This window comes from Notolepis coatsorum (assembly GCF_963971535.1).
Source record: "Notolepis coatsorum genome assembly, chromosome: 2".
Taxonomy (NCBI): Eukaryota; Metazoa; Chordata; class Actinopteri; order Aulopiformes; family Paralepididae; genus Notolepis; species Notolepis coatsorum.
In genome coordinates, this window is record NC_140166.1 from 180,107,985 (window position 1) to 180,125,129 (window position 17,145).

Genomic DNA, 17,145 nt, shown 5'->3' on the forward strand with positions numbered 1-17,145 from the left:
GACTGTGTGTGTGTGACTGTGTGTGACTGTGTGTGTGTGTGTGTGTGTGTGTGTGTGTGTGTGTGTGTGTGTGTGTGTGTGTGTGTGTGTGTGTGTGTGTGTGTGTGTGTGTGTGTGTGTGTGTGTGTGTGTGTGTGTGTGTGTGAAATGTGATACGCAATCTTGTAGACTAAATGAATGATGCAAAGTCAAAAGTAAATTAATGAATGAATAAAGAAACAACGGAAACATGAAGTCTTATTTCTTACAAAATTATCTTGAGGAAGCTTAAATTCCAACTGTGCCCTCGGCACCAGATCCGGACGTCCCCTTCGTCGCCTCCCCCGTGCCCTTCGGTAACCACGTCCTGTCCAGCCCCGAGGAGATGGAGATCCAGTGCCGTGTGTCGGACCCCAGTGCCAACGTCACCCTGGTCAACGCCGACACGCAGCAGCCCGTGCCGTGCCTCTACGACAGCAGGAGGGGCGCGCTGGGCATCTTCACCGCCGGCACATATGTCTGCCGGGCCGTCATCAACGGAGAGGAGCATTACAGCGAGTACTACATCGTCCACGGCTGGGCAGGTGTGTGTGTGTAGTATTTGCAACTATCTTTTAGTGTGAAATATAATAATAATAATAATAATAATAATAATAATAATAATAATAATAATAATAATAATAATAATAATAATAATAATAATAATAATAATAATAATAATAATAATAATAATAATAATAATAATAATAATTCATTACATTTATATAGCGCTTTTCTAGACACTCAAAGCGCTCCCCACAATGTAGGGTGGAAATTGGAAATTAAGGGGACTACAAAATGTAGTTTCTGCCTTAATTTTATGTTTTTATTTATACTATTATATGTTAGATTACTGTTTGCCCAGCCATATGTGACAGATTCTCAAAATTCCGCACATTTGTGTAGCCACACAGTGTGGTGGAGACAATGTTTTCTGTGCCAAGATGTCCTCAAAAGCATATAAAACCTCTGTTGCAATAATCTGTGGGATGAAATTAAGTGTGTGTGTGTGCGCATTAGTGCACATGCATGTGCGTGTGATACACTGGTTGGTGACCGTGTCTGTGGGTTTGTATGGCAGGTGGCTCGGAGCTGCGCGTGGAGCTGAGTGCCCAGAAGACCGCCCTCCTGGTGGGAGACACCATCACGGTCAGCTGCGTGGCCCGCGGGGCAGAGATCCTGGACGACCACTGGAAGTACCCTGGCAAACTGGTGAGGAGCGCTGCGTTCTGTTGGTGGGAAACGTATGACACGTCGCAAGGACACTAGGAATCGTTGTATATAACAATATGATGCTGAAAATACATGATTGTGTTTGACAGGCCGAGCGCGGCGTCAAGACGGTGCGTGAGAATAAGAGGGACCAGGAGATCCGGTACACCCTGACCATCGCTCAGGCCTCAGCCAAGGACAGCGGCATCTACGCCTGCTCCATCACTGACATCATGAACAACGAGAGCCAGACCAAGGAGCTGGCCATTACTGTCTATGGTACAATGCACTTTATCAGTCCTCGTAGTACTTAGCCGTGGGTTGTTTGCTCACAGTAAATAGCCTGTGAGATGATTTCAGAGATTAGTATCCGCCTGTTATTGCTCACACTGTCCTAGTTGATTTGTCCTGTTGTTAATTGATGTGGAACTACAATCGGTACACAAATGAATGCTGATTTGTTTGTTTGTCACTATATGCGGTTATGTTAATTTATCTCTCGCTCCGACAGAGAGTCCGTTCGTGTCCCTGCGGCCGGAGTTCAGCTCCGAGGAGTCCGCGGAGCTGGACGAGGTCCGAGAGTTCCGAGCCGACATCGACTCCTTCCCCGATGCCCGCGTCACCTGGCTCAAAGATGGCCTCCCGCTCAACGACGTGACGGCGGAGATCGACACCCGCCTCCGCAAGCTCAGCGAGACCAGGTGACACCTCGTCCTACATCAGCGCACCTCCAAAGACGACACCGTCAAGCTAATGACAAGCTCACAGACACGTTCCCATCCATCGGCACACAGGCAGTTTGTACTACTAGGCCTTTATGATTAGGGTTATTCCACCATTGTGACACTGTACGTGTTGTTTTGGTCATCCAGGTATGAAAGTATCCTGACCCTGATCCGGGCCAAGGAGGAGGACAGCGGGAACTACACTATCCACGTGGAGAACGGGAACCAGAGCCGCAGCCTCAGCTTCAGCCTCCAGGTCAAAGGTCAGAGAGGAATGCTCCTAACCCCTTCATTAAGATTATGCCTTTACTGTATATCTCTCTCCGGATACGCTTTGTACCTCATTGGCTGCATTTTTACTCATTGTATTTAGATTGTACTTAGGTTGTATTTTAGTCTGTATATTGTATTGTATATTGTATAGTGTTATTCCTCTTTTACTTACTTTTTTACTGTATGAAGCACATTCTCAGGGGCTCATACAGAACCAAGCATTTCACTGTAAAGTACATGTACCTTATATGTGACAAATAAAAACAAACTTGGCTGCTCTCATAACCTCTGACCCTCTCTATCTCTTTCTCTCTTAATCTATCTCTCTCCTTCTCTGCCTCTTTACGAATACTAACCCCCCAGTGTGTTTGTCTATGTCGCAGTGCCTGCAGTCATAGTGGACCTGATGGACCTCCACCACGGTTCAGCCTCGGGCCAGTCTGTGGTGTGTATCGTCGGAGGACAACCCACTCCTGAGGTGGAGTGGTTTGTCTGCAAGAACATCAAACAGTGAGTCCAGTCTTCCTCAGGATCTCGGTCTTAAAGGAACACGCCAACTTTTTGGGAAATTAGCCATCTACCCTGGAGTTAGACAAGCAGATACCCTTTTCTTCTCTGTGCATGCATTAGGCTTAACGGAACGTAGACCAATCTCAGTCACTCTCTTTGTCTGGGACCAAATCACGCCCCATTTTGCGCGACATCCAGGCTTTTTTTACCATCAGCGTTTGGGAATTTCATGTCGACAGGTAGATGAAGTGAAATTATACTTATTTTAGAATATATATATCAAATTTCATGAGTATTCATTTATATTTAGTCATCTAAAGACTATTAGATATGAACCTATGTACCAGTAAAAAGTGGGAATCTCTAGAATGTGTTTTGGGCGACGGTATTTACGGAAGTGCGGGTAGAATCTCAAGTTGACGTTATACTATACACAACACTTTCTGTTGTCAGTAGATGGCAGCATTGGTTTAAAATTAAAAGGTGAAAATGTTATGACTACAAAATTAATACAATTCCCAAGACCTTTAGCACCTAGTTCACAGGTCACTGGTCAGCACCGGATTAGGAAAACGCGATCTGAACAGCGTTAAACTATTAATGGGACCTGAGTACAGTGATCGAGAATGGTCACCTAATTATCTTAACAAAAGTGCATCATTAGCATTATGTTTGTTGTCTAAAGGGGGAACATAATGGTACAATTTAAGATTTGAATGTTATCCGCATATAAAGGACAAATAAAACATCGTTAATTTGTAAGAAACCTCAATGAAAACGGCGCAGGGTAAGTTATATTCGCTATTGTTATGAAAATGTGATAGAATCCTATACAAATGTGGACACATTTGGTCACTGTGACGTTAGGGAACAGCCGCACCGTTAGCCTAGCTTAGCGCCATTCACTGGAAGTAGGTGTGCCAGTGTAGCCTAGTTCCCAACAGTCACGAAATACACTCCAAATACAACTCCAAAACATTCCTGTAAACATGTTGTCACCTGTGTATTTACCACATGGAGATAAAAGGGTATGTATCTGCTTGTCTAACTCCAGGGTAGATGGCAAATAAGCTAATTTCCCCAAAACTTGGCGTGTTCCTTTAAGCACCTGATTCCTCTTCTTTAGCACCTCGTTACAGCTTTATTTGTCCTCTTGAAACAACATCATTCTCTCTAACCTGCCGTCAGTAGATAGTTGTGCTTGGAAACCGTTTCTTTAAAGTGATTTTAAGTGGTTTATTTTTGTCTGAGTGATTCAGTCCATAGTTAGCTTTTCTAAAAAGTAGGGGTGTAAATATTTGACCCCACAATCATTCGATTCGATTACGATTCTTCAGGCAATGCTTCAATGCATCATGAAATCTCTTCATTTGACCACGATTCGATTAGATGCGATACGATACATTTTAAATCAGTTAATTCCCCCAAAAATGTTGAATACACAAATGTGGCTGGGGGAACTGATTCACTCAGCATGAATGGACTATAGGTCAATAATAGAGGTGTAAATATTTGACCCCACTTCGATTTGATTACGATTCTTTAGGCAACGATTCAATGCATCATGAAATCTCTTGACCACAATTCGATTAGATGCGATTCGACCTTAGGATCGATGCATTGTTACACCCCTACTAAAAGGAAAAAAGAAATGGCACTCTGATTGAACAGTACTATTTACATACATGTGACTAAATATCCTCTTCATAGCACAGTATCTCAACACAATGTATATTGACTGATCGTATCGCTCCTCCTCTGTGCCCATCCAGTTGTGCCAACGACTCGTCTCAGTGGGTGCCCATCCCTGCCAACTCCACGGAGATCACAATGGACTCCCACATTGACCAGAACAACCACCTGGAGAGTGAGGTCCACTTTGGTCACCTGGAGCACACAATGGCTGTACGCTGCCTGGCCAGGAACGAGATGGCCGCCGTCAGCAGGGAGGTGAAACTGGTGTCCAGCGGTGAGGACCACACACACACACACACACACACACACACACACACACACACACACACACACACACACACACACACACACACACACACACACACACACACACACACACACACACACACACACACACACACACACACACACACACACACACACACACACACACACACACACACAAACTCACACACACAGACTCACACTCAAAAAGAGTGTGAAAGGTTTTGTAAGTGCGCGCCCTGGTGACAGCTAGGGCTGTCCATGTTGAGGCAGCTGTCAGGTGATGTGTTTGTGGTGAGACAGCTGATCTCGGAGGACTGCGTGTTTTAACCTTGTGGTTTGGGGACTCAACAAGCCAGACAGGCCAGAAGTTAAGGCCATTTGGCCTCCAGCTGAGCTTCACACTCCCAACCCCCTAGACCCCCCAGATCCCCTAGACCCCCCAGAAAACACCCTCCCCCATGCCTCCCTCCATCCTAATCTCTTTGGCACACCTTTTGGTCCTGATAATCTGGACGCCCCACTGGTTTGGGGCTAAATTGTCTGTGAGGGTCGTAAGAGAGATTTCATATGCAACACCACAGAATCTACTCTATCTGTGGTCAGTGTTGTGTCATGAATCGTTTCACCATGTGCAGTTCATCAAATTAACATGCTCATCATGTTGACTTCATTTATTGTCTGGCGAAAAAGTTGAACATCAATATTTTAGAAGTTCTACATTGGGTTTATAATGGGTTTCATAGGTCATAGGTTCATGGACCTTGCTTTCAAAATAGAGGAGGACAACGTAAACGTTCAATTTCAAAGAAAGTAATCAATAAAATTGAAGATACAAGGTTTTTGCCCAACAGCATGTCCATGTTAACCAGATAGAGCTCTCTCTCACTCTCCTGTGTGGTTTTCCTGTACAGGCCCCCACTCAGAGCTGACTGTAGCTGCCGCTGTCCTGGTGCTGCTTGTCATTATCATCATTTCACTCATTGTCCTGGTCATCATCTGCAAACAGGTACTGCAGCACTCACTCACTCACTCACTCACTCACTCATTCTTTCATTCACTCACTCACTCACTCACTCACTCACTCACTCACTCACTCACTCACTCACTCACTCACTCACTCACTCACTCACTCACTCACTCACTCACTCACTCACTCTTTCATTCACTCACTCACTCACTCACTCACTCACTCACTCACTCACACACTCACTCACTCACTCACTCACTCTTTCATTCACTCACTCACTCACTTACTCACTCACTCACTCACTCACACACACACTCACTCACTCACTCACTCACTCACTCACTCACTCACTCACTCACTCACTCACTCCTTCACTCGCTCACTCACTCCTTCACTCCTTGACTCCTTTATTCACTCACTCACTCACTCACTCCTTCACTCCTTCACTCGCTCACTCACTCACTCACTCACTCACTCACTCACTCACTCACTCACTCACTCACTCACTCACTCACTCACTCACTCACTCACTCACTCACTCACTCACTCACTCAGCTCTACTCAACTAATTTCCTCATGAACTCATTCATTGTTGAAGTGACATCTTGTTGCTGATATTGCTGCTTTCATTCTACGTATCAAAAACAAATAGCATTGCCAAACTTGTATATGGTTAAATATGAAGTACTAGAACTGGCATCATTATTAAAAAAAAACGATACCCAGGCCAAGACTTGAAGAATGTCTGTCTGCCCCTCAGAAGCCGCGCTATGAGATCCGCTGGAGGGTGATCGAGTCGGTGAGCCCTGACGGCCACGAGTACATCTATGTGGACCCCATGCAGCTGCCCTACGACTCCAGATGGGAGTTCCCTCGCGACGGCCTGGTGCTCGGTGAGTGTTGCGGTGCCCGCCGTGGTCTTGTACTGGGTGGCATGTGCTGATGTTCTGGTCAGGCTGTGGCCGGGATGTCTCACTCTCTCAGTCTTTGAACTGAGGATGTAATACAGCCCCATCTGGCAGGGGTTCGCCCCGGCTGGGTTTTGGCTTTGAATCGCTGATCAAAGGGAAACTCAGCTGCTGGAGGAATCACAGACGAGAGGGCAGTGTGTACAGTGGTGCTCGTGTGTCTGTGTGTTCTCGTCTATCCTGACCGAGTTAGAAGATCTAATGCGTTGCATTTGTGATGTTTTCCCAGGTCGCATACTGGGATCTGGAGCCTTTGGGAAGGTGGTAGAAGGGACTGCGTACGGACTGAGCCGGTCCCAGCCTGTCATGAAGGTGGCTGTGAAAATGCTGAAACGTGAGTTTGAAACCCTTTAAACTCCCCTGGACCCAATAACACGATGGATCTATCTTGATCCCTGCCCTCTTTTCTTGATCCTCCAATCGCAACTTCCCTAACAAGTTTGTTAACCAGATATGACATCGGTCAATCCCTATATTACTGTATAGCCTGGATTTGCTCACACATCTATAGCACAGGGTTTTAAATCAGGAGGAGAGATCCCGTGATTTGTGACGATATACGATATGCCGTCCTATAGGTAGCAGGGGAATGTAGATGATATGGGACTTCCTAGCTCTTCATGTGATGTAATGACCCGGTATTGCCCAATTACAATGGGGTCCCTTGTCCTCTCACCTTACCATATTTGCATGTATTTGGGAGCATTAAGATGTTTTCAGCTACAAGCATATCCAATGTATGCTATTTCCATGCAGTTAAGGGTCAAAACCATGCCGTTTTGTACAAAGATGTGATTTTCATAAATCTTTTTCTTTTACCTGTAAAGCTGAAACTGCAATCTAAATACCCTCATTTATATACTGAACCACAGAATCACCATAAAGTCACAATTTGGGTCTAAAATAAATATCCAGCACAGTCACTATGCTCTGGCCCCCGACACACAATGCATCTTTCAAAGCGGTCCTCCTGCAAATTAAGTCGAGTATCACTGGTATGAATGTGCTGCTCGTCACGGACATGCTGTAGCTTGTGCGAAGCGTTAGAATCAGCGGGTAAAGAAGAGGCCTATGTGTGCAGGGCCTCGACCCGCAGTAAAGCAGGATGGGAAGGATCGATTCTGTTAAGTTACGCAAGAAGCCGTAAAATCGGACAGCCTTTGATTTCGGCCGCTCTGCCCGGAGGTGATCCCTCAGTGTTGCCTCTCCGCCCGCTTCCATCTGAGGGAATAATAACAGACCTGACGCGAACGACGTGACAAGCGAGCGGAGTGATTGATTGGTGTCTTCGGTGGGCGGGGTGGATGTTTTGATTGCGTGTGCGTGATAACAGATTGACACGCGCGCGTGTGTGTGTGTGTGTGAAGCTGAATGATGACTCCCGCTCCTGCTGTCTTGCAGCCACGGCGCGCTCCAGCGAGAAACAGGCCCTGATGTCAGAGCTGAAGATCATGACGCATCTGGGACCTCATCTCAATATCGTCAACCTGCTGGGAGCGTGCACCAAGTCAGGTGATTTAAACACACACACACACACACACACACACACACACACACACACACACACACACACACACACACACACACACACACACACACACACACACACACACACACACACACAAACACAGACACACACACACTAGCATAAATCACATAAGACAGTTATAGACATACACCAGTACAGCTGTGAGAGCCAAAAAGGGCAGTTGGCAAGTCCTTTCCTAGCTGTCGGTGGGTGTGGTATTTTAATAGGGCTTTTACAAGAGTGTAAAGGCTTGCCCTCTTGACTGCGCTTTTAGCTTTTATGAGCCTCTGATAAGATTAGCTTGCAGACTGACGCCGGCGCTTGTCTCTCTATCTGCTGCTGTGTCCTTCCCAGGGCCCATCTACATTATCACAGAGTACTGTTTGTACGGGGACCTGGTCAACTACCTGCACAAGAACAGGGAGAACTTCCTCGGCCCGCACCCAGAGAAAACCAAGAAAGACCTGGACATCTTCGGCATCAACCCCGTCGACGAGAGCAGCAGGAGGTAGGAGATATGTTTGGTTGCAGGCGTGCATGCACACACCCACACATGCATGCACACACCCACACATGCATGCACACACCCACACATGCATGCGCACACCCACACATGCATGCATACACCCACACATGCATGCACACACCCACACATACATGCACACATCCACACATGCATGCACACACCCACACATACATGCACATACCCACACATGCATGCATACACCCACACATGCATGCACACACCCACACATGCATGCATACACATACACATGCATGCATACACCCACACATGCATGCATACACCCACACATACATGCACACACCCACACATGCATGCACACACCCACACATACATGCACACACCCACACATGCATGCATACACATACACATGCATGCATACACCCACACATGCATGCATACACCCACACATACATGCACACACCCACACATGCATGCACACACCCACACATACATGCACACACCACACATGCATGCATACACATACACATACGATTCATGCATGTACACGTTAACTCTCAAACATACAAACAGGTGTACAGTATGTACACACCCACAAAAAGTAAACACATACATACACTCACTTTTAGTCATTTATATGCAAATATATACCACTTGTGCTCATATTGCTCCCCATTTTCCATTCCCAAGTATTACATCGTTATAGCACAGCACACACACACACGCACACACACACACACACACGCACGCACGCAACACGCACGCACGCACGCACGCACACACGCACGCACGCACACACACACACACACACACACACCTGCCTCACTAACCCATAATCAGTAACTCTATCCCCATCTTCTCCCTGACTGAGGAGGTCATCTGGCGTCTTTACCTAATCACATTTCAGCCTGAAGTGGTCTCAGCTTTCAGGGATAATGTTATTATTGTGGAGGTACCTGTTAATTGTGTCTGCCTAGCCGGGCATGATGAAACACCATACCCTTCTCTCTCTCTCTCTCCCTCTCTCTCTCTCTCCTTCTCTCTCTCTCTCTCTCTCTCTCTCTCTCTCTCTTCTCTCTCTCTCTCTCTCTCTCTCTCTCTCTCTCTCTCTCTCTCTCTCTCTCTCTATCTCTCTCTCTCTCTCTCTCTCTCTCTCTCTCTCTCTCTCCTCTCTCTCTCTCTCTCTCTCTCTCTCTCTTCCTGTGTCTCTCAGGGTCGTCTGTGTTGACTGATGAGTCACTATTGACTCACGTCAGAATGACCATAGTATGATTCAGTCCTGGCCACCATGCTAGCTCTATCTGCACCCTGCCCTGACCCACAGCCAAATACACCCTGCCCTGACCCACAGCAGATACACCCTGCCCTGACCCACAGCAGATACACCCTGCCCTGACCCACAGCAGATACACCCTGCCCTGACCCACAGCAGATACACCCTGCCCTGACCCACAGCAGATACACCCTGCCCTGACCCACAGCCAGATACACCTGCCCTGACACACAGCCAGATACACCCTGCCCTGACCCACAGCCAGATACACCCTGCCCTGACCCACAGCAGATACACCCTTCCCTGACACACAGCCAGATACACCCTGCCCTGACCCACAGCCAGATACACCCTTCCCTGACACACAGCCAGATACACCCTGCCCTGACCCACAGCAGATACACCCTGCCCTGACCCACAGCCAGATACACCCTGCCCTGACCCACATCAGATACACCCTGCCCTGACCCACAGCAGATACACCCTGCCCTGACCCACAGCCAGATACACCCTGCCCTGACCCACAGCCAGATACACCCTGCCCTGACACACAGCCAGATACACCCTGCCCTGACCCACAGCCAGATACACCCTGCCCTGACCCACCGCCAGATACACCCTGCCCTGACCCACAGCCAGATACACCCTGCCCTGACCCACATCAGATACACCCTGCCCTGACCCACAGCCAGATACACCCTGCCCTGACACACAGCCAAATACACCCTGCCCTGACCCACAGCCAGATACACCCTTCCCTGACACACAGCCAGATACACCCTGCCCTGACCCACAGCCAGATACACCCTGCCCTGGCCCACAGCCAGATACACCCTGCCCTGACCCACAGCAGATACACCCTGCCCTGACCCACAGCCAGATACACCCTTCCCTGACACACAGCCAGATACACCCTGCCCTGACCCACAGCAGATACACCCTGCCCTGACCCACAGCCAGATACACCCTGCCCTGACACACAGCCAGATACACCCTGCCCTGACCCACAGCCAGATACACCCTTCCCTGACACACAGCCAGATACACCCTGCCCTGACCCACAGCCAGATACACCCTGCCCTGGCCCACAGCCAGATACACCCTGCCCTGACCCACAGCAGATACACCCTGCCCTGACCCACAGCCAGATACACCCTTCCCTGACACACAGCCAGATACACCCTGCCCTGACCCACAGCAGATACACCCTGCCCTGACCCACAGCCAGATACACCCTGCCCTGACCCACATCAGATACACCCTGCCCTGACCCACAGCAGATACACCCTGCCCTGACCCACAGCCAGATACACCCTGCCCTGACCCACAGCCAGATACACCCTGCCCTGACACACAGCCAGATACACCCTGCCCTGACCCACAGCAGATACACCCTGCCCTGACCCACAGCCAGATACACCCTGCCCTGACCCACAGCCAGATACACCCTGCCCTGACCCACAGCCAGATACACCCTGCCCTGACCCACCGCCAGATACACCCTGCCCTGACCCACAGCCAGATACACCCTGCCCTGACCCACAGCCAGATACACCCTGCCCTGACCCACAGCCAGATACACCCTGCCCTGACCCACAGCCAGATACACCCTGCCCTGACCCACATCAGATACACCCTGCCCTGACCCACAGCCAGATACACCCTGCCCTGACACACAGCCAGATACACCCTGCCCTGACCCACAGCCAGCTACACCCTTCCCTGACACACAGCCAGATACACCCTGCCCTGACCCACAGCCAGATACACCCTGCCCTGGCCCACAGCCAGATACACCCTGCCCTGACCCACAGCAGATACACCCTGCCCTGACCCACATCAGATACACCCTGCCCTGACCCACAGCAGATACACCCTGCCCTGACCCACAGCCAGATACACCCTGCCCTGACCCACAGCCAGATACACCCTGCCCTGACACACAGCCAGATACACCCTGCCCTGACCCACAGCCAGATACACCCTGCCCTGACCCACAGCCAGATACACCCTGCCCTGACCCACAGCCAGATACACCCTGCCCTGACCCACCGCCAGATACACCCTGCCCTGACCCACAGCCAGATACACCCTTCCCTGACACACAGCCAGATACACCCTGCCCTGACCCACAGCCAGATACACCCTGCCCTGGCCCACAGCCAGATACACCCTGCCCTGACCCACAGCAGATACACCCTGCCCTGACCCACAGCCAAATACACCCTGCCCTGACCCACAGCCAGATACACCCTTCCCTGACACACAGCCAGATACACCCTGCCCTGACCCACAGCCAGATACACCCTGCCCTGACCCACAGCCAGATACACCCTGCCCTGACCCACAGCAGATACACCCTGCCCTGACCCACAGCAGATACACCCTGCCCTGACCCACAGCCAGATACACCCTGCCCTGACCCACATCAGATACACCCTGCCCTGACCCACAGCAGATACACCCTGCCCTGACCCACAGCCAGATACACCCTGCCCTGACCCACAGCCAGATACACCCTGCCCTGGCCCACAGCCAGATACACCCTGCCCTGACACACAGCAGATACACCCTGCCCTGACCCACATCAGATACACCCTGCCCTGACACACAGCCAGATACACCCTGCCCTGGCCCACAGCCAGATACACCCTGCCCTGGCCCACAGCCAGATACACCCTGCCCTGACCCACAGCCAGATACACCCTGCCCTGACACACAGCCAGATGCACCCTGCCCTGACCCACAGCAGATACACCCTGCCCTGACCCACATCAGATACACCCTGCCCTGACACACAGCCAGATACACCCTGCCCTGGCCCACAGCCAGATACACCCTGCCCTGACACACAGCCAGATACACCCTGCCCTGACCCACATCAGATACACGAATGGGGATCCCAGTGCAACCCTGACCAATATAGATTCTAATATAGAACCAACAGGGATTCCATTAGAGTACCAATAGGGAACCAAGTAGCGAACCAGGAGCAATTCTAAGAGCAGTGATTTTGTCAATGTAAATGCACGTTGATGGGCTTGTCTCTATAACTGTATTCCTCTTCCATCTATCTCCGTCTCTCTACTTGCAGCTATGTGATCCTGTCGTTCGAGAGCAAAGGAGACTACATGGACATGAAGCAGTCAGACAACACCCAGTATGTCCCCATGCTGGAGATGAGCAACACCAACAAGTACTCTGACATCCAGAGGTCCAACTATGACCACCCGCCCCAGAAAGGTGAGCTCACGCCCCAGTCTGTGAAGGTTGTATTGTTTACTCATGTCACATATGCAATGTGGTGGACTAATATCCACAGTTCCATGCAGTGACGTGGGCAATATTTAGTATGGGTTCCAGTGGGAATCAAACCCTTGGCAGTGTTGCTGCTACGCATCACATGCTGAGCGACACAGGACCACATGTACCTCCGTCTCTTCACATTCTCTTTATACTTGATCTCGTTCTCCTCCACTGCATAGGTTCTTCTTCCTTTCATTCTCTTTCTCCCAAGGGTTCCTGCTGGCCCTTGGCTCGCATTGGCCTTAGTGCTGTGTTTTGACTCGGTGCTGGTGGCGGGGTACACCCATGTCAGTATGTAGGCCGGGCACAGCCCTGTAATTATATGGAGAGGATAATTGTAGCGCACATAATAATGCCTGGTTTCTCCCTGCCATTAGGAAAAGCCAGGTTGCTGCAGCCGGTGCTCTATTTACAGTACGTGTACACACTCCCAGACTGCCTCGTGATGTGTTGTGCATGTTGTTGTGTTTTCTCTAATCCAGAGAACGAGATGGACTGTTTGCTGTCGGATGATGGTAACGAGGGCCTCAGCACCTCCGACCTGCTCAGCTTCACCTACCAGGTGGCCCGAGGAATGGAGTTCCTGGCATCCAAAAACGTAAGCTAACATCAGGACTTGCCTTAGGTAGCCGCTGCCTAGATACAGGGCAGTGAAGGAAGCCTAGCGGTCCGTGCATTAAGCTGTGCTACAACAGCTCGACAGGCCGGTTGTGATTTCCCCCCTTGTTTACGGACATGAGGAAGACTGAGAGGCTGCGGCGAGCTCAGAAATCAGAAGCCTATGTTCACAACTTCCGGAGACGAGTTGGTGCCAGCGGGGGTTTCTGACCTCTGTGTTGGTGCGCATTAGAGAGCGGTCTGGTCGCCCACGCGGCTCCTCCTGCCGCGCGCTTTCCCTGCCTGCCTCTGCCCTGATGGCAGGTTTAGGGCCCGAGCTCTGCCCTGCATGATGACAGCTATGCCGGCCAAGAGCGGCAGAGTAAATCAGCAGTTGTGCGATAAGCGGGCCCCCCCCACCCCCACCCCCTCTCTGCAGCGGGCTCTGTGAAGCCCAGGAGCCCAGTCAGCAGAGAGGCCAAGGGGGTGGGGCTGAATATAGCAACGCGGCGAGGCTGGAGTTACCAGACAGAGAGAGACACACCATACAGCCAGAAGCTATTCATTCTGCTTCATGGTTATTATCCCTGAATATCCACTAAGGCCGGAGTGGTCAAGGCCATCCCACCAACTGGCATGTTTACACAAGACGCAGTGCTTCAGAGGGAAATGTGAAATGGAATTAAATGGACTGAAATTACATGAAAGAAAAGCAGACGGGAATAGATGCGCCCAGTGTGTTTGTCCGTGGGAACAAACGAGCGAGTCGATACATTGAAATGTTTCAGTTTGTTGAATGAGTCGGAAAAGTTAGGCAGTGTGGTATAATAAAGTTTGGTATGATAGAGTTTGTTATGATAGAGTTTGGTATGATAGAGTTTGGTATGATAGAGTTTGGTATAATAAAGTTTGGTATGATAGAGTTTGGTATGACAGAGTTTGGTATGACAGAGTTTGTTATGATAGAGTTTGGTATGATAGAGTTTGGTATGATAGAGTTTGGTATGATAGAGTTTGGTATGATAGAGTTTGGTATGATAGAGTTTGGTATGATAGAGTTTGGTATGATAGAGTTTGACTTTTGCTGTGTCTGGTCTCTTTCTCCATACAGTGTGTCCACCGGGACCTGGCCGCTAGGAACGTCCTCCTGTCCCAGGGGAAGATAGTGAAGATCTGTGACTTTGGCCTGGCCAGAGACATCATGCACGACAACAACTATGTGTCCAAAGGCAGCGTAAGTGTCTCTATAGCCAGCAGGGTTGGGATCAAAAATGTAATACTGTAAAGAACATATGTCATGAAAAGGTTGTATCGTCCAATCTATTGACGAGTAAAGGAGAATACTCATCAGCAAGTACAAATGTCTGTTTAAATTGACCATGACGATAAGACCATGATGACCAGATGCCCGTGGTTCTAAGCACGGTGTCTAAAGCATACAGTGAGATAAGATAAGAGACACGAGAGAACATAAAAAAGGCGACAGGGTGTAATAATAGGAAAATAAACACTTACATATATGTTGTTGTCATTGGGTCTTTGGGTCCAGTCTCAGCTTTATGTATGTGATTGTGTTTTGAGAGTTCTCCCCTGTGCTCGATGGATCCCACAGACCTTCCTGCCAGTGAAGTGGATGGCACCAGAGAGCATCTTTGACAACCTGTACACCACCGTCAGCGATGTCTGGTCCTACGGCATCCTCCTCTGGGAAATCTTCTCCTTAGGTGAGCCTCTGCTCAGTACATACCCGTTAGTGCCTGTCTGGTGATGAGCTCTATAGTCCACCTCTGAGTGGTAAATTAATGGCGGCAGTGGCTCAGGGGGTAGAGCGGAACGTCCAGTAATATGAAGGTTCCCTGTTCGATCCCTGGCTCCTCCCGGCAGCATGTCGGAGTGTCCTTGAGCAAGACGCCGAACCCCTGATTGCTTCTGACGAGCAGGTTGGCACCTTGCATGGTTGCATCTGCCGTGTGTGTGTGTGTGTGTGTGTGTGTGTGTGTGTGTGTGTGTGTGTGTGTGTGTGTGTGTGTGTGTGTGTGTGTGTGTGTGTGTGTGTGTGTGTGTGTGTGTGTGTGTGTGTGTGTGTGTGTGTGTGTGTGTGTGTGTGTGTGTGTGTGTGTGTGTGTGTGTGTGTGTGTGTGTGTGTGTGTGTGTGTGTGTGTGTGTGTGTGTGTGTGTGTGTGTGTGTGTGTGTGTGTGTGTGTGTGTGTGCGCGTGTGTGTGTTAGGGCTGACCCCTATTCGTCGATTAGTCGACTAATCGGTCGAAAGGAGCCGTAGTCGACTAGCCAACCTCTTAGTCGAATACAAAAAAATAAAAAATATTATAACTTTTTATTTTATAATTTGTTTTATCATTCTTTCCAAAAGAAAGGCCTAGAAGCGTGGCTAACGCTAATGGCACGCATACCAGAGGCTAACTGCCTACGAAAACAGGCACAGAGGCACTGAAAGAGGATTTCACCCATCTAATGAACACACTAGACTAGACAAATATCAAGATGTAGCCATCAGTGGACCAATTGTATGCTTTTGCAGAGGACAAGAAGCCTTCCGTTGACTCCTTCAGACATTAAGCACCCCCCACAGCCCAAATGGAATGATTTACAAAATATTATACTTTTTTTTTGTCGACCAATAGTCGACTAACAGCAAATTTTGGCCAATCATAGTGTGTGTGTGTGTGTGTGTGTGTGTGTGTGTGTGTGTGTGTGTGCGTGCGTGCGTGCGTGCGTGCGTGCGTGCGTGCGTGCGTGCGTGCGTGCGTGCGTGAGCTGCAAAGCACTTCCACAAGACTAGATTAGAAGACTAGTAAAGCGGTATATAACTGCAGTCCATATGGTAAATCACTGCAGTATTACTGTGGTAAATCTATAGTACGTATGAACAAACCTCAGGGATACAACGTGTTTTTACTGTATTTATTTATTAGTGTAATATGTAAATGGGGACACACTGTCGAGTTGAGATGCACTAACGAGACGATGTTTGTGTTTGCAGGCGGCACCCCGTACCCAGGCATGGTAGTGGACTCCAGCTTCTACAACAAGATCAAAAGCGGATACAGGATGGCCAAGCCAGAGCACGCACCCAGCGATGTGTACGTGACGCTTTGAATGAGTGAATGACTTTATTTGACAATATATAAATAAACATGTGACAGAAGCACAGTCTGGAAATACTGCCAAGGATGGACACAAAAATTTGTTGTGGGGCGGCTATGGCTCAGGGGTAGAGCGGGGCGTCCAATGATCGAAGGGTTGGTGGTTCGAATCCCGCTCAAGCCCATGTCCATCCCATTGCCGTTGTGTCCTTGGGCAAGA

General features: G+C 49.3%; 1 protein-coding gene across 3 annotated transcripts in view; it reads left to right on the forward strand.

Moving 5' to 3' along the window:
* pdgfra (platelet-derived growth factor receptor, alpha polypeptide) overlaps positions 1 to 17,145 on the forward strand; it is a 36,215-nt gene that overhangs the window by 11,948 nt on the left and 7,122 nt on the right. For 2 of the 3 annotated variants that reach the window (XR_014619433.1, XM_084309281.1), the window contains exons 10-26: positions 297 to 563; positions 1,100 to 1,230; positions 1,341 to 1,509; positions 1,742 to 1,931; positions 2,103 to 2,218; positions 2,612 to 2,738; positions 4,511 to 4,707; positions 5,612 to 5,706; positions 6,428 to 6,560; positions 6,865 to 6,969; positions 8,037 to 8,147; positions 8,518 to 8,671; positions 13,015 to 13,163; positions 13,709 to 13,824; positions 14,935 to 15,057; positions 15,436 to 15,547; positions 16,823 to 16,922. Coding sequence is in view for 2 of the 3 variants with exons in the window: in XM_084309281.1 (XP_084165407.1) it covers positions 297 to 563; positions 1,100 to 1,230; positions 1,341 to 1,509; positions 1,742 to 1,931; positions 2,103 to 2,218; positions 2,612 to 2,738; positions 4,511 to 4,707; positions 5,612 to 5,706; positions 6,428 to 6,560; positions 6,865 to 6,969; positions 8,037 to 8,147; positions 8,518 to 8,671; positions 13,015 to 13,163; positions 13,709 to 13,824; positions 14,935 to 15,057; positions 15,436 to 15,547; positions 16,823 to 16,922 (2,395 nt within the window). In the remaining variant the exon portion in view is untranslated. The remainder of the gene's footprint in view (positions 1 to 296; positions 564 to 1,099; positions 1,231 to 1,340; positions 1,510 to 1,741; positions 1,932 to 2,102; positions 2,219 to 2,611; positions 2,739 to 4,510; positions 4,708 to 5,611; positions 5,707 to 6,427; positions 6,561 to 6,864; positions 6,970 to 8,036; positions 8,148 to 8,517; positions 8,672 to 13,014; positions 13,164 to 13,708; positions 13,825 to 14,934; positions 15,058 to 15,435; positions 15,548 to 16,822; positions 16,923 to 17,145) is intronic. The other variant, XM_084309282.1, reaches the window with a different exon arrangement.